The sequence below is a fragment of the Mus pahari genome, chromosome 1 (assembly GCF_900095145.1).
Source record: "Mus pahari chromosome 1, PAHARI_EIJ_v1.1, whole genome shotgun sequence".
In the NCBI taxonomy this organism is placed as follows: Eukaryota; Metazoa; Chordata; class Mammalia; order Rodentia; family Muridae; genus Mus; species Mus pahari.
The window spans coordinates 61,097,002-61,110,508 of NC_034590.1; the positions used below are offsets into that span (position 1 = coordinate 61,097,002).

The 13,507-nt window shown below is 38.5% G+C and overlaps 1 protein-coding gene across 5 annotated transcripts in view; it reads right to left on the reverse strand.

Moving 5' to 3' along the window:
• The window catches only part of Hikeshi (heat shock protein nuclear import factor hikeshi), a 24,666-nt gene that overhangs the window by 2,161 nt on the left and 8,998 nt on the right, over positions 1–13,507 (reverse strand). For 4 of the 5 annotated variants that reach the window (XM_021201417.1, XM_029548269.1, XM_029548270.1 and 1 more), the window contains exon 3: positions 2,647–2,798. In XM_021201417.1, the coding sequence (XP_021057076.1) occupies positions 2,647–2,798 (152 nt within the window). Of the gene's footprint in view, positions 1–2,646; positions 2,799–8,824; positions 8,961–13,507 lie in introns of all 5 variants that reach the window. The other variant, XM_021201429.1, reaches the window with a different exon arrangement.

Here is a 13,507-nt window from a genome sequence, read left to right on the forward strand (position 1 = left end):
AGGGGAGGGGAGGGGAGGGGAGGGGAGAGAGGGCTGCTGGTGGGGGAGAAATGCTACTGGTCCCATTACTGTAAACGAGAGCAGGATGGCCATTTCTCCCAGTTGTTAATCTGTCTCTTTTCACTGATCCTAAAATGATCAAATCTACTAATATCCTGCTAATGTCGATAGTAGAAATTAGAAGTAAACTCATTAATTCTTAATGAAAATTAAATGGTCTTAAAGGCAATGAACCTTAAAGTTAAAAAATTAAAGGCAGTGTGACTTTGGGTTCACCAAAGTAGCACTTCCAACCTTCCAGGCCAGAGAGGTGGTTCGGAAGGGAAGGGAAGGTGCCATGAAAGGTGATGGCCTGGGTTCTATCACAGGAACCCAGTGTGGTAAAAGAGAACCAACTCACAAAAGTTGTCTTCTACCTCCACAATCACCACAGCACATATGTGCCCACTAACACCTGCTCATTTATGAGATGGAAGGAATACAATTCAAGGATCTACCAGTAAGGGATCATTAATGTCAAGAATTAGTGAGGTCACAAACCAAAGGGTTACTATTAGAAACAAAGTTCGCAGTCACCCTCCACACCAGCAAAAAGACTTTTTTTCCTTTCTTTCCTTTTCTGACACAGATAGGTAGACAATGTGTAAAGAAAGGTAACCAAGGTGCCCAAAACTAAATGCAAGGTCAATGCTACTTTCAACAAAATTCAAATAAAAATATTCATACAATTTAACAAGGTACTAATGTCTAGAACGCAATAAAGCTATTAAAATTATTAGGAAGAATATCTAGGCCTATTCTGTCTGATGAGGAGAAGGAACTTGGACTATTAGACATTAAGACTTAACTGGCATTAGATTTCTGCGAGTTCAAGGCCAACCTGATCTAAGAGTGAATTCCAGGACAAAGTTACAAACAGAGAAACCCTATCTCATAAAAACAAAAAAAGAAAGAAAGAGAGAGAGAGAGAGAGAGAGAGAGAGAGAGAGAGAGAGAGAGAGAGAGAAAGAGAGACCCTTAACTGGCAGTTGGGTAGTGGTGGTACACACCTTTAATAACGACACTCAGGAGGCAGAGTCAAGTGGATCTCTGTGGTTTGAAGCCAACCTGATCTACATAGTAAATTCCAGGCCAGCCAGAGCTACATAGTGAGACCTCGTCTCAAAACAACAAAAAGGGAAATAAAATTTTGTCAAAGAGGCATGTGAACATGAACTACCTACAGTAAAAAAGCCCAAAATATAATTGAATATAGGTGACATTATATAGGACAAAAGTGTTGTTTACTCTGGAGTGGGAGGCTAATCATTAAAACAATGGGCCAGAAAAAATAAAACAAATAATTCAACACAGAAGATGAATAAAGAAACCAGTACTAACTATAAAAGAAAACAATACAAGCAGATTACATGAGACCCAAATAACAAATTTATGGTAGAAAAAAATGTTTTAAAAAAAGGAAAAACCAGTGAATGTCACAATGGTGTGATTTATACTTGCAGACTCGGGCTGGAGAGATGGCTCGGTGGTTAAGAGCACTAACTGCTCTTCCAAATTTCCTGAGTTCAAATTCCAGCAATCACATGGAGGCTCACAACCATCTGTACAGCTACAGTGTACTCACATACATAATAATAAATAAATAAATCTTTTAAAAAAATACTTGCAGACTCTGGGCATAAATTAGAACTGGAAAGAAAAAGTATACAAAGGAAATGGGTTGGAGAAATCCAGAAATTAGTAGATATGAGAGAATATAACAAAGGGGGGGTGGAGCTTAAATCTACAAGGATAGCTCTTACCTTATTCTGTCTACTTCTTTGTATTTATCTGTACTTTTAAAAATGCTTGACAAGCCGGGCGTGGTGGCGTACGCCTTTAATCCCAGCACTCAGGAGGCAGAAGCAGGTGGATTTCTGAGTTCGAGGCCAGCCTGGTCTACAAAGTGAGTTCCAGGACAGCCAGGGCTATACAGAGAAACCCTGTCTCGAAGAAGAAAAAAAAAAAAAAACCTTGACAAGAGTAAGTACATAATACAAATTGTAGAATACCTAGCTTATTCTCTATACTTTATATACTTAAAATAAAATGTCAATAAAAATACAAGTTATTTACAGGCTCAAAATTTTTATAAGCTTACAGAAGCAGACAGAAGAATGGTTATCTGTAGGTTAAGGGAAATTGGGAGGTGTTGGTCAAAGCTGCAAAGAATATGTATAACAGAAGATTACACATTGAAAGTGTACTGCAGGGGCTGGTGAGATGGCTCAGTGGGTAAGAGCACCCGATTGCTCTTCCAAAGGTCTGGAGTTCAAATCCCAGCAACCACATGGTGGCTCACAACCATCCGTAACAAGATCTGACTCTCTCTTCTGGAGTGTCTGAAGACAGCTACAGTGTACTTACATATAATAAATAAATAAATAAATAAATAAATAAATAAATAAATAAATAAATAAATAAATAAATAGAAATGTGCTTACACAGCGAAGAATGCAACACTGTGGATATGTTACCTAGCTTTAGTTACTTCACAAAATAGACATATACCAGGACATTATTTTAAACACCACACAGAGATATACAATTTTGTGAAATATACCATAATGGGGGCGGGGGAACAGGAATGAAATCTGTGTGCATCACCTGTGTAAAGGAGTCAACCGAGGACACAGCAGCACTGCCTACAGGAGTCTGCTGAGCCAGACTGTCCAACAATTCCACCGAAATTCCAATCTGGGCAACAGATGGGGTTCGCACAATATTCATAGCTCCAAATGGGTGCTGGCTTCCTTCCCCTGAAAGAAATTCACAGGTGCTACAAATTTCAAGCTAACGTGTACTCATGCAAATTCCTCTGCAAATGAGGAATCTCTTCCTTATTTAACACATTAGAAAGTATTAAGTTTATCATTATGATTCTGATAATTGAACCAAGCCCTACCAGCGATGCTCAGATCTCCACATCTACCCTATGGAGTACTTGCACAGACAGACAGTGAGCTCAGAAGGTGAGGGCAGGGGCTGGAGAGATGGCTCAGCTGGTAAGAGTACTTACTGACTGCTCTTCTGAAGGTCCTGAGTTCAAATCCCAGCAACCACATGGTGGCTCACAACCACTGGTAATGAGATCTGATGCCCTCTTCTGGTTTATTTGAAGACAGCTACAGTGTACTTATTTATAATAATAAATAACATCTTTGAAGCGAGCAGGGACTGAGTGAATGGGGCTGACTGGAGCAATTAGGGTTGACTGGAGCAAGCAGAGGTCCTAAATTCAAAACCCAACAACCACATGAAGGCTCACAACCATCTGTACAACTACAGTGTACTCATATACATAAAATAAATTAATTAATTTAAAAAAAAAAAAGAAGAAGAAGAAGAAGAAGGTGAGGGCAGCTGCCGCCAAGTCTAACTGGCTGACTTCTACCTTCAGGATCCCCCGTGAAAGGACAGTACCAGCTCCTACAGCTGTCCATTGACATGCTAGGGCACACAGACACACACAGGCTAACATTTAGATATAGAAAATAAAATGCGGGCTGGTGAGATGGCTCAGTGGGTAAGAGCACCCGACTGCTCTTCCGAAGGTCACCAGTCCAAATCCCAGCAACCACATGGTGGCTCACAACCATCTGTAACAAGATCTGACGNCCTCTTCTGGAGTGTCTGAAGACAGCTACAGTGTACTTACATATAATAAATAAATAAATCTTTAAAAAAAAAAAAAAAGAAAAGAAAAGAAAGAAAAGAAAATGAAACAACTCTTGAAGAATGCCCATTTATGATAGTTACCCTGGCTGAATCAAGTGACAAGCATGCATGCTTGTGAGGAATTATCTAGATTGGGTTAACTGGGATGGGAAGACCCATGATTCTAGTTTTCTTCCTGTTGCTATGATAAATTACACTGACCAAAAGCAACTTAGAGAAGGAAAAGAAAGATTTGGCTTATAGTTCCAAGTTACAGTCCCTCAAAGGGATGTATGACTGGAACTCAAGAAAGAGCTTGAAGGGCTGGAGAGATGGCTTAGCGGTTAAGAGCACTGACTGCTCTTCCAGAGGTCCTGAGTTCAATTTCCAGCAACCATATGGTGGCTCACAACAATCTGTAATGGGATTGGATTCCCTCTTCTGGTGTGTCTGAAGACAGCAACAGCGACAGTGTACTCACATATATAAGATAAATAAATCTTTAAAATAAAAAAAAGCCGGGCAGTGGTGGCACACGCCTTTAATCCCAGCACTTGGGAGGCAGAGGCAGGCGGATTTCTGAATTCGAGGCCAGCCTGGTCTACAGAATGAGTTCCCGGACAGCCAGGGCTATGCAAAGAAACTCTGTCTCAAAAAAACCAAAAAATAAAAGATAAAAGAAGCTTGAAGCTAAAGGCACAAACCCTTGCTTGCTGGTAAGCTCTCAGGCTCATCCTTAGCTATCATTCTTACATAGCCAGGGACGTGCCTCAGGGAAGGTGCCACCCATGGCAACCTAGGCACTCCTGCACCAACTAATAATCAACTGAAAATGTTTACGGTAAATGGGGTACCCACCCACCCTGAATTTGGCAGTATTACAAAATGGGCTGGAGTCCTGGCCTGGACAGAAAAAAGGCTGAGCACAAGCATTCATCCATTTGTTTGAGGCAGGGTTTCTTTGTGTAGCCTTGGCTGTCCTCAGTCTCACAGAGATTCACCTGCCTCTGCCTCCTGAGTGCTAGGATTAACCACCACCACTGCCTGGTCACTCATTGGTTTTTGTTTTTTTTTTTTTAGGTTTTTAGGTTTTTCGAAACAGAGTTTCTCTGTATAGCCCTGGCTGTCCTAGAACTCACTCTGCAGACCAGGCTGGCCTCAAACTCAGAAATCCACCTGCCTCTGCCTCCCAAGTGCTGGGATTAAAGGCGTGAGCCACCACCGCCCGGCCTCACTCATTGATTTCTAATTGACTGTAGATCAGCTTCCAGGTTCCTGCAGCAGTGACTTCTGGTGTGATAACCCTTCCTCCTTATGTTGCTTTGCTCGGGTGTTTGGTCATAGCAAGTGGTCCAGTAACTAATACAGCAACCAATGGTTTTTTGATTTCACATTTATACTATTCATTTCAATTACCTTTGCACATAAACCCACATTCAGGGTCTATACATATATTTTCACCAAATACTCAAGATGTTACCAAATACTGAATGATAAGTTCTTCTTAAATGACTGAGTAAAATACCAAATTTTCTTTTGGTCCTTAGAAACAGTTCTGTGGTCAACACTTACTTGAAGAAACTCAGCTGATGAGCCTGTCAACTTAAGACCCAGTGTCTAAGATTTTGCTAATACAAGCAACTCCACCATCATTCTAGACTGTATTTCTTCTTTGTTCTTTTATTTCCCTTTGCATTTCTCTGTCTATAAAACTTCCTCTGTTTCTTTCTTTACCATTATAAAAAAGTCTGAAAAGTATGAACTCCAGATTCTGTTTAATAAAAGCAAAAGGTCATAAAGATCACGTCTTCAGTCTGTCTCCTTTTATATTTCTTTTAAAGATAGTGTAACTGGAGCTGGGCATGGTGGCACATGCCTTTAATCCCAGCATGTGGAGTGCAGAGGTAGATGGATCTCTGTTGCGTTTGAGGCCAGCCTTATCTACATACATACTAGTTCTAGGACAGCCTGGGCTAAACAAACAGAGACTTTTGTCTCAAAAAACCAAATCAGACAAAAAAAAAAAAAAGACATAACTGAAAAATGTTCTATGACGATCACATGTAAATGAAATTAAAAATTCTGCCTTACATCTCATTTTTGTACAAGTCCTCTGTTTCATATGCTGTATGTATACACAGCAGCCAAGGAAGAAACTGGAAATGCTTATGACAAAGTAGTTGTCACACAGTAACATCTGAATATGACAACGTATGCTGCAAACTCATGCAAATATAAGATCATTCTTAGTAATGAACAGAAAGATTAGAAGTCAAATATATATCTACATATGTAGATATAGATATGTACTTAAAATTGATTTGTACTATATTTAATAGGATAACAAGTGTGAAAATATATTTTTCACTAACAGTTTCAAAAAGTGTATTTTAAAACCTTATCATTAGTAAATAATTAACTTAAACAAAAATATTTAACATCTGAATTTGGATATTTAAAATATATGTACAGAAATATCAAACTCTATCATTTAGGAGATATTAACAGTTTCTACTCTCAACAAGCTTAAACTCTTATTTAAAGTTAATTAACGATTCTAAACTAGTTTCATTATCTGAGTGATTTCTGGTTTTGTTTTTTGAGAGAAGATTTCATGTAGCTTAGACTGGCCTTGAACTCTCGATCTTGCTCTTGCCTCCATCTCTATGTTGAGACTAAGGTGGTTGGGGGATACCATCATATTCAGTTTTTCTGATGATTTCTAATATCCCTTCTAACACTGGCATTTCACAACTCTGAAAATAAAACAACCAATAACTGTTCACCAACTGTGCTATTTTACATATCTTATGTCTAATGTATTTTGCATATCTTATATCTAATTCTTGCATTTTGCATATATTACATTTATTTAATGCTTGTAAAACAACTTGCACTGTGGCTATGATGATAATGTGAACTCTCTCTATGGTTAAACCATCTTGGTTAAGAGCTAGGTGTGGTGGCACATGGCAGCAGTCACATCTCCTCAGGTGGTTGAGACACTAAACCTCCTTGAGCCCTGAGTTAAGAGCATTTGGGCAGTATAGCAAGAACCCATGTCAGCTGAGCATGGTAGTGTACACCTATATCCTAGCCCTTGGAAGGTAGAAGCAGGAGTTTAAATCCATTCTTAGCTACATAGTCAGTTTGGGGTCAGCCTGGGCTACATAAGACCATGTCTCAAAAACAAAATCAGCCAGCCAACAAAATTATGAAACTGGGGAAATGGCTCAGAAAGGAGAGGTCTGAACTAGACCTAATGTTCCTGAAGCTGCAACATGGGATTAAAGAGCATAACATACAGAGATCTCTGGGGCTCTCTAGCAGGTGGTATTCCAAATTCAGTCATAGACCCTGCCTCTCAAGAATAAGGGAGAAAGTGAAAAAGAAAGACACCGCAAGTCCTGTTCTGGCCTCACAAGTACACACACAGGCAAGTGTACACACACACACACACACACACACACACACACACACGAGAAAAACAAAAGCAGAGTCCATTTTTTTTGTTTTGAATTTTTGTTTTGTTTTGTTTTTTTAAAAGTACATAGGTAAGTAGAGGCCCATGCCTTTAATCCCAGCACTGGAGAGACAGGTTAGCAGATCTCTGTGTGTTCAAGGCCACCTTGGTATACACAGCAAGTTCCAGAACAGCCAAGGCTATAAAATGAGAACTATCTTTAAAAAAAAAAAAGGATGCACACCCATATTCCAAATAAATATTTTAATGTTAGTGCTATGAAAGGCAAAGAAAAGTTAAACAACTGTACTAGATCAAAGACTAGAGGGGTAACACTTTTTTTTTTTTTTTTTTGGTTTTCTGAGACAGGGTTTCTCTGTGTAGCCCAGGCTAACTCACTTTGTAGACCAGGCTAGCCTCGAACTCAGAAATCGGCTTCCCTCTGCCTCCCAAGTGCTGGGATTAAAGGCGTGTGCCACCACTCCCAGCAGGGTAACACTTTAAGTAATGTATGATCTACTTAGATCTTAGAAGAAGGCTGACAGAACAGTTATAAAAGGCATTTGGGGAACAAATGACAAAAACTAGTGCAGGCTTAAATTCGATGAGAGTACTATGTTTGCATTAATGCTGAACGTGATCACACTGTGTTTCTACAGCAAGCTTATGCCATGGAGCTACAAAACCTACACTCACACACTCAGCAGTAAAGGAGAACAATAAGTACAACATATTCTCAAAACTTTCAGGAGAAAGACAAATGTACGCAGGGCCAGCGAGATCATTCAGCAGGTAAATGCACTTGATTCCTGACAATCTGAAAGCCTGACAAAATGAGTTCAAGCCCCAGGATCTGTGGTAAGGGAGAGACACAATCCTCAGCTCCCACACAGGCACCATGACATACACACACATGGGTAACACACGCATAAAAAAGTAAATAAATATAACTCTTTTGTATCTAGATAATGACAAATGTGACAAAAAAATGATAAATGTGGGAAGAGTATAAGGAATCTTTGTGAAGGTCTTATACTCTCCACTAGTTTCTTTTTGTCTGATGAAGAATTAGGAATGTAAATCAGTGGTAGAGTGCTTGCCTCATATTTGTATCACCCTAATTTATTTAAATGTGCATGTGTGAGTGCCTGCAAATATGTACTATATGTGTGCACGGAGCCCTTGGAGGCCAGAGCAGGGAGGGCATCAGATCCTTGGAACCTAGAGTTATAGAAAAGTTGTGAGCTGCCATGTGGGTGCTGAGAACTGAACCCAGGTCCTCTGCAAGTGCTCTTAACCACTTAGCCATCTCTCCAGCCTTAAGAACTGCCGTTTAAAAATCCTGAGTTTCAAACTAATAGTATCTCATAATTGGGCTTAGGTCAAAACAGTAAAGGAAAACTCAACTACAAGATACCTAACTTATTCTGAAGGGCTGGAACACAAAATATAATCCTTTACTAATAACAAGTTTATAGTTTATAAAACCCTACTATGGTACTTATTCACATAAACACTTGTTTCCTCTTATGCCATAGGCAATTTGAGCAACTATTTATTATTCTAAAAAGTATAATCACACATTAAAAGTGCTGTAAACACATGAGAATTTGTCAAGCTCTATGGAAGTGTTTTCATATCTGACCTAAGGTCCTACTCCCCCACCTGCTCTTCCAATCTTGGCCTCTTCTGTTTCCCATTCTCCATATAATTCTCCACTGAAGATGTCACTGGAATGGTCCCTGACTGAGGCATTCGCTACTTCCTCCTTGTCTCTTGAAACACTTTACAAATAGTTAACCTACAGAGAAAAGGAAGGTTTGAAATTGAACTTTGTGTGTATGAACAGGTATGTGCCTATGGCTTCAACAAACTCTTAAAATAGTATATGAACTCTGCAAACACTTATCTTTGACAGACAAATGCACATAAACATGAATAGACATATATTATTTATAAATTTTTCTCTAAGTACTTATCTTTCACAAGAAAAACTGCTTTCTACTTCCAAATTCAGAATCAAAACTTTAACCCATAATTTTAAAAGCATCACACTCATATTCCTGATTTATCACAAATTGAAACAATATTTCACATCATTTCATTATTCACAGCTGCTATGGGTTTTAACAGATGTTTAACATGAAACCACTTTTCGGTTGCTCCTCTAAATGCTGAAAGCAGTATCAAGGATTCTGAAAATTCAGAATATTAATACCACAAAGGATAAATACCACTTTCAAAACTCAGATATGACATTTAAAGAAACAACTGAAAAAAAGCAGTAATCAGTGTTAAAATAAAATGAGATAAAATAGGTATATGTGGAAATGAATTTTGAATTCTTAAGAGTACCTTTAATGTTAATGAGAAGATTATAGCCAGCAAAAGGACTTTATTGACAAAATTAAAGATGTAGTCCACTAAGAAAATTCTCAGGACACCTGGAAATGAAATGTGTTGGTGGACCAAACTAAGTCTAAGATGTATGTAAATAGCTTTTTACCTATATTATTTGCCTCCGGGAAAATGTGGAAACTCCAAACATTAGAGGAAAATGAGCAGAGTATCTTAACAGAGCATCTGGCTTCTGTCGCCTAACTTCTTTGATGCCTATCAAGAACACCAATGTTGGCAGGGCATGGTAGCACATGCCTTTAGTTCCAGAGAGGCAGAAGCAGGCTGATCTTTGTGAGTTTGATGCCAACATGGTTTATATGATAAGTTCTAGGACAGCAAGAATTATGTAGAGAAGCCGAGCAGTGGCGGCGCATGCCTTTAATTCCAGCACTTGGGAGGCAGAGGCAGGCAGATTTCTGAGTTCAAGGCTAGCCTGGTCTACAGAGTGAGTTCCAGGACAGCCAGGACTACACAGAGAAACCCTGTCTCAGGGAAAACAAACAAACAAACAAACAAAAAACAAAACAAAAAAAAAACACCAAAAAAAGAACTACGTATATAGACACCTTGCCTCAAAGAGAAAATAAAACAAAATGTCCCACCACTGATGTTAACTTTAGTATCAAAAACAGCAAAAATTGAGACAAATATTTTTCATACAAAATAATCAAAAATATGTCATCCTAAATTTGTCATATATTCAGAATTGTACTAAATGAACCAACACACAAGGAAGTCTGAAGATGAAATATAAAAATTACCAGGCTGGTGAGATGGCTCAGCGGTTAAGAGCACTGGCTGCTCTTCTGAAGGTCCTGAGTTCAAAAAATCTCAGCAACCACATGGTGGCCCACAACCATCTATAACTAGATCTGACGCCCTCTTCTGGTGTGTCTGAAGACAACTACAGTGTACTTACATATAATAAATAAATAAATCTTAAAAAAAAAAAAATTTACCAAATTGGCAGAGGCAAGCGGATTTTTGAGTTTGAAGCCAGCCTGGTCTACAGAGTAAGTTCCAGGTCAGCCAGGGCTACAGAGAAAAACCCTGTCTCAAAAAACAAAAAACAAACAAATATATATATATATATATATATATATACCAAATTGCACTTCATAGTTGTCAACATATATCAATATTTACTACTAGATTAATTCACAAATGATGTAAAAAGTGAACAACAATCTCTAGGAAAAAAGGAATACAGTTTATGGATAAACTTTAAAATATTCAATCAAAAAGAATGCCAAAGACAGGAGAAAAATAATCAAAATGAACGTGTTGAAGCAAAGTGAGAGAATCCTAACCCTGAGCTGAGCTAAGTCCCTTCCTGGAAAGCTGCGGATTCTAAACCAAACTTCAGCCACAAGGACCTGAAGCTGCTTCCGCAAGTCTCCTCCCAGCCTTGACAGGCTTGGGTAGCTTTGCTCAAGGTAATCACACATAAAACCTCTGGGTTTGAAGTAGTATCGCAAAGATTAAAAACTATGAATCTATTACAAAGATGATTCAAACCTTCATCTTAAAGCAATGCTATCAGTCTGTATATAAAATAAGCCAGCAAGGGCTGGAGAGATGGCTCAGTGGTTAAGAGCACCAACTGCTCTTCCAAAGGTCCTGAGTTCAAATCCCAGCAACCACATGGTGGCTCACAAAAATCCATAATGAGATCTGATACCCTCTTCTGGTGCATCTGAAGACAGCTACAGTGTACTTAGATATAATAATAAATAAATCTTTTAAAAATAAAATTCCTGTCATCCACTGTGTTAGTTAAGATTAAAAAAAAAAAAAAAAAAAGCCAGCAAAATTCTGGCTTTCAACTGGCACTCAATTCAACCTACAAATTTATACTTAAGGCTCTGCTATCATGTCAAGCAGGCTTTTCAACTCCAAATCAGAAGCATTCTTTCTTTCCACAATTCATTGCTCCTCTTATTACTACAAATGCACAGCAACATAAATCCAATCTTTCCATCATTTTCCAAGTCGGTTTCTATTGTTTTAAAAAACAATATAGCTGGGCAGTGGTGGTGAACCCCTTTAATCGTAGCGCTTGGGAGGGGGAGGCAGGTGGATTTCTGAGTTCAAGGGCAGACAGGGCTACACAGAGAAACCCTGTCTCGAAAAACCAAAAACCAAAAATCTTTTTCCATGTAATTTCTATTCTTTTAAACCAAATAAATACAGTCCAGCAAGAAGGCTCAGTAGGTAAAGGTACCTGCTAGGCCTGACAACCCAAGTTCCATAACTTGTATCCACATGGTGAGAGAACCAAATCCCAAAAGCTGCCCTCTGACCTCAGCACATTTGTTCCTACATACATATGTGTACATTCCTTTTTAATCAAAAGCTCGTAACAAACAGTAATTTATCTTTGTATTTTACTCAGAAACAAAGCAGTTGAGACCTGTCAAGTGAAGACCAAGTGAATGTGCTCACTGACAGCACAATGTGCTCTTGCTGCCCTTTAAACACATGCTGGATCTACTGGATATCCATCTCCCAAGAATTAAAAAGAAAGAAAGACTTTTAAACATATCCTGAGCTGGACAGAAACCAAAACTCATAATCCATACAGACTACACCAAAATGTAAACTTCTATTAAAGACACATACCACAAAAAGAAAAAAAAAAGTAGTCAAAGAGAGAGAAAAAAGATATTTTCAGATCATAAATCTGAATAAGAACTGACAATTCTCAAAACTCTAATTTCTGAAAGTAGAAGTAACAGAATATGCAGTCATCCAGACCTGGGAGGCTGACGTAGAAAAACTGCCAAGTTGAAAACTTTCTGAAACTACATGGCAAGTTTTCCTGACTGTGGAGGAAAGAAAGAGGAAAAAGAGCAAGAGAGAGAAAGAGAGGGGAAGGGAGGGGGGTAAATCTCTGAGAAAAAAAAAAAAAAGCAAAGATTTGAGCTCATATCAAAGAGCTGGATGTGGGAGTGCACAGCAGAGACCAGTCTGGTCTACAGAGAAATCCTGTCTCTGTAAAAAAAAAGGCACATGAAAAAGAATTCTCAGTATCATACAACATTTGGAAAATGTTCATTAAAACCACAATGAAGAGGCAGGCGGTGGTGGTGGACTCCTTTAATCCCAACACTCAGAAAAAAGAGGCAGACAGATCTTTGAGTTCAAGGCCAGCCTGATAGTGTGAGTTCCAGGACAGCCTGAGCTATTACACAGAGAAACCCTGTCTCAAAAAAATGAAAAGAAAGGAAAGGAAAGGAAAGAAAAGAAACAAAGTCCACAATGAGGTACTACTTCTAAAATAATACTAACATGCCTAAGACAGATCATAACAAGATCTGTCTTAGGCATGTTAGTATTATTAAAAATAAGAGTAGATGCAACAGCAAAGTATATAAGTGCTGTATTATCTAACACTGCACTTCTCGATGCTCATCCAAAAGAAGTCAATATCATATAAATATGTGTGTGTGTTCACATATACATTAACAGAAATTATTTTCTTATTTATGCTACAGTATAGGTATAGAGGTCAGAGTCTGAAGTCAGAGGTCAGGCGACAACTTGCAGAAGTTACTTTTCTCTTCCTACCATGTGGATCCTAGAGATTAATTCAGACCATCAGCCTTGATGGCAAGTGCCTTTACTGACTGAGCAACTTTAAGACCCAACTATCAACAACTATCCCAACTGTTCATTAAACCGCTAAGGAATAGGCATCTTTAATGTCAGCTCTTGAAAGTCAGAGGCACATTGATCTTGGTGAGTTCAGGGTCAATCTGTTCTATATAGTCAGTTCCAAGTCAATCAAGGCTACATAGACCAAAGAAAAAAACTCAGGAGAAAAAAGGGGAGTGAATAAACTTCAGTATGTGTTCAACATCAATAGAATGCTGCATAGCAATGAACAGTCTGGGTAATGTAACAGTTTATATTAACGTGTACTTTTAAAAAAAAAAAAAAAAAAAA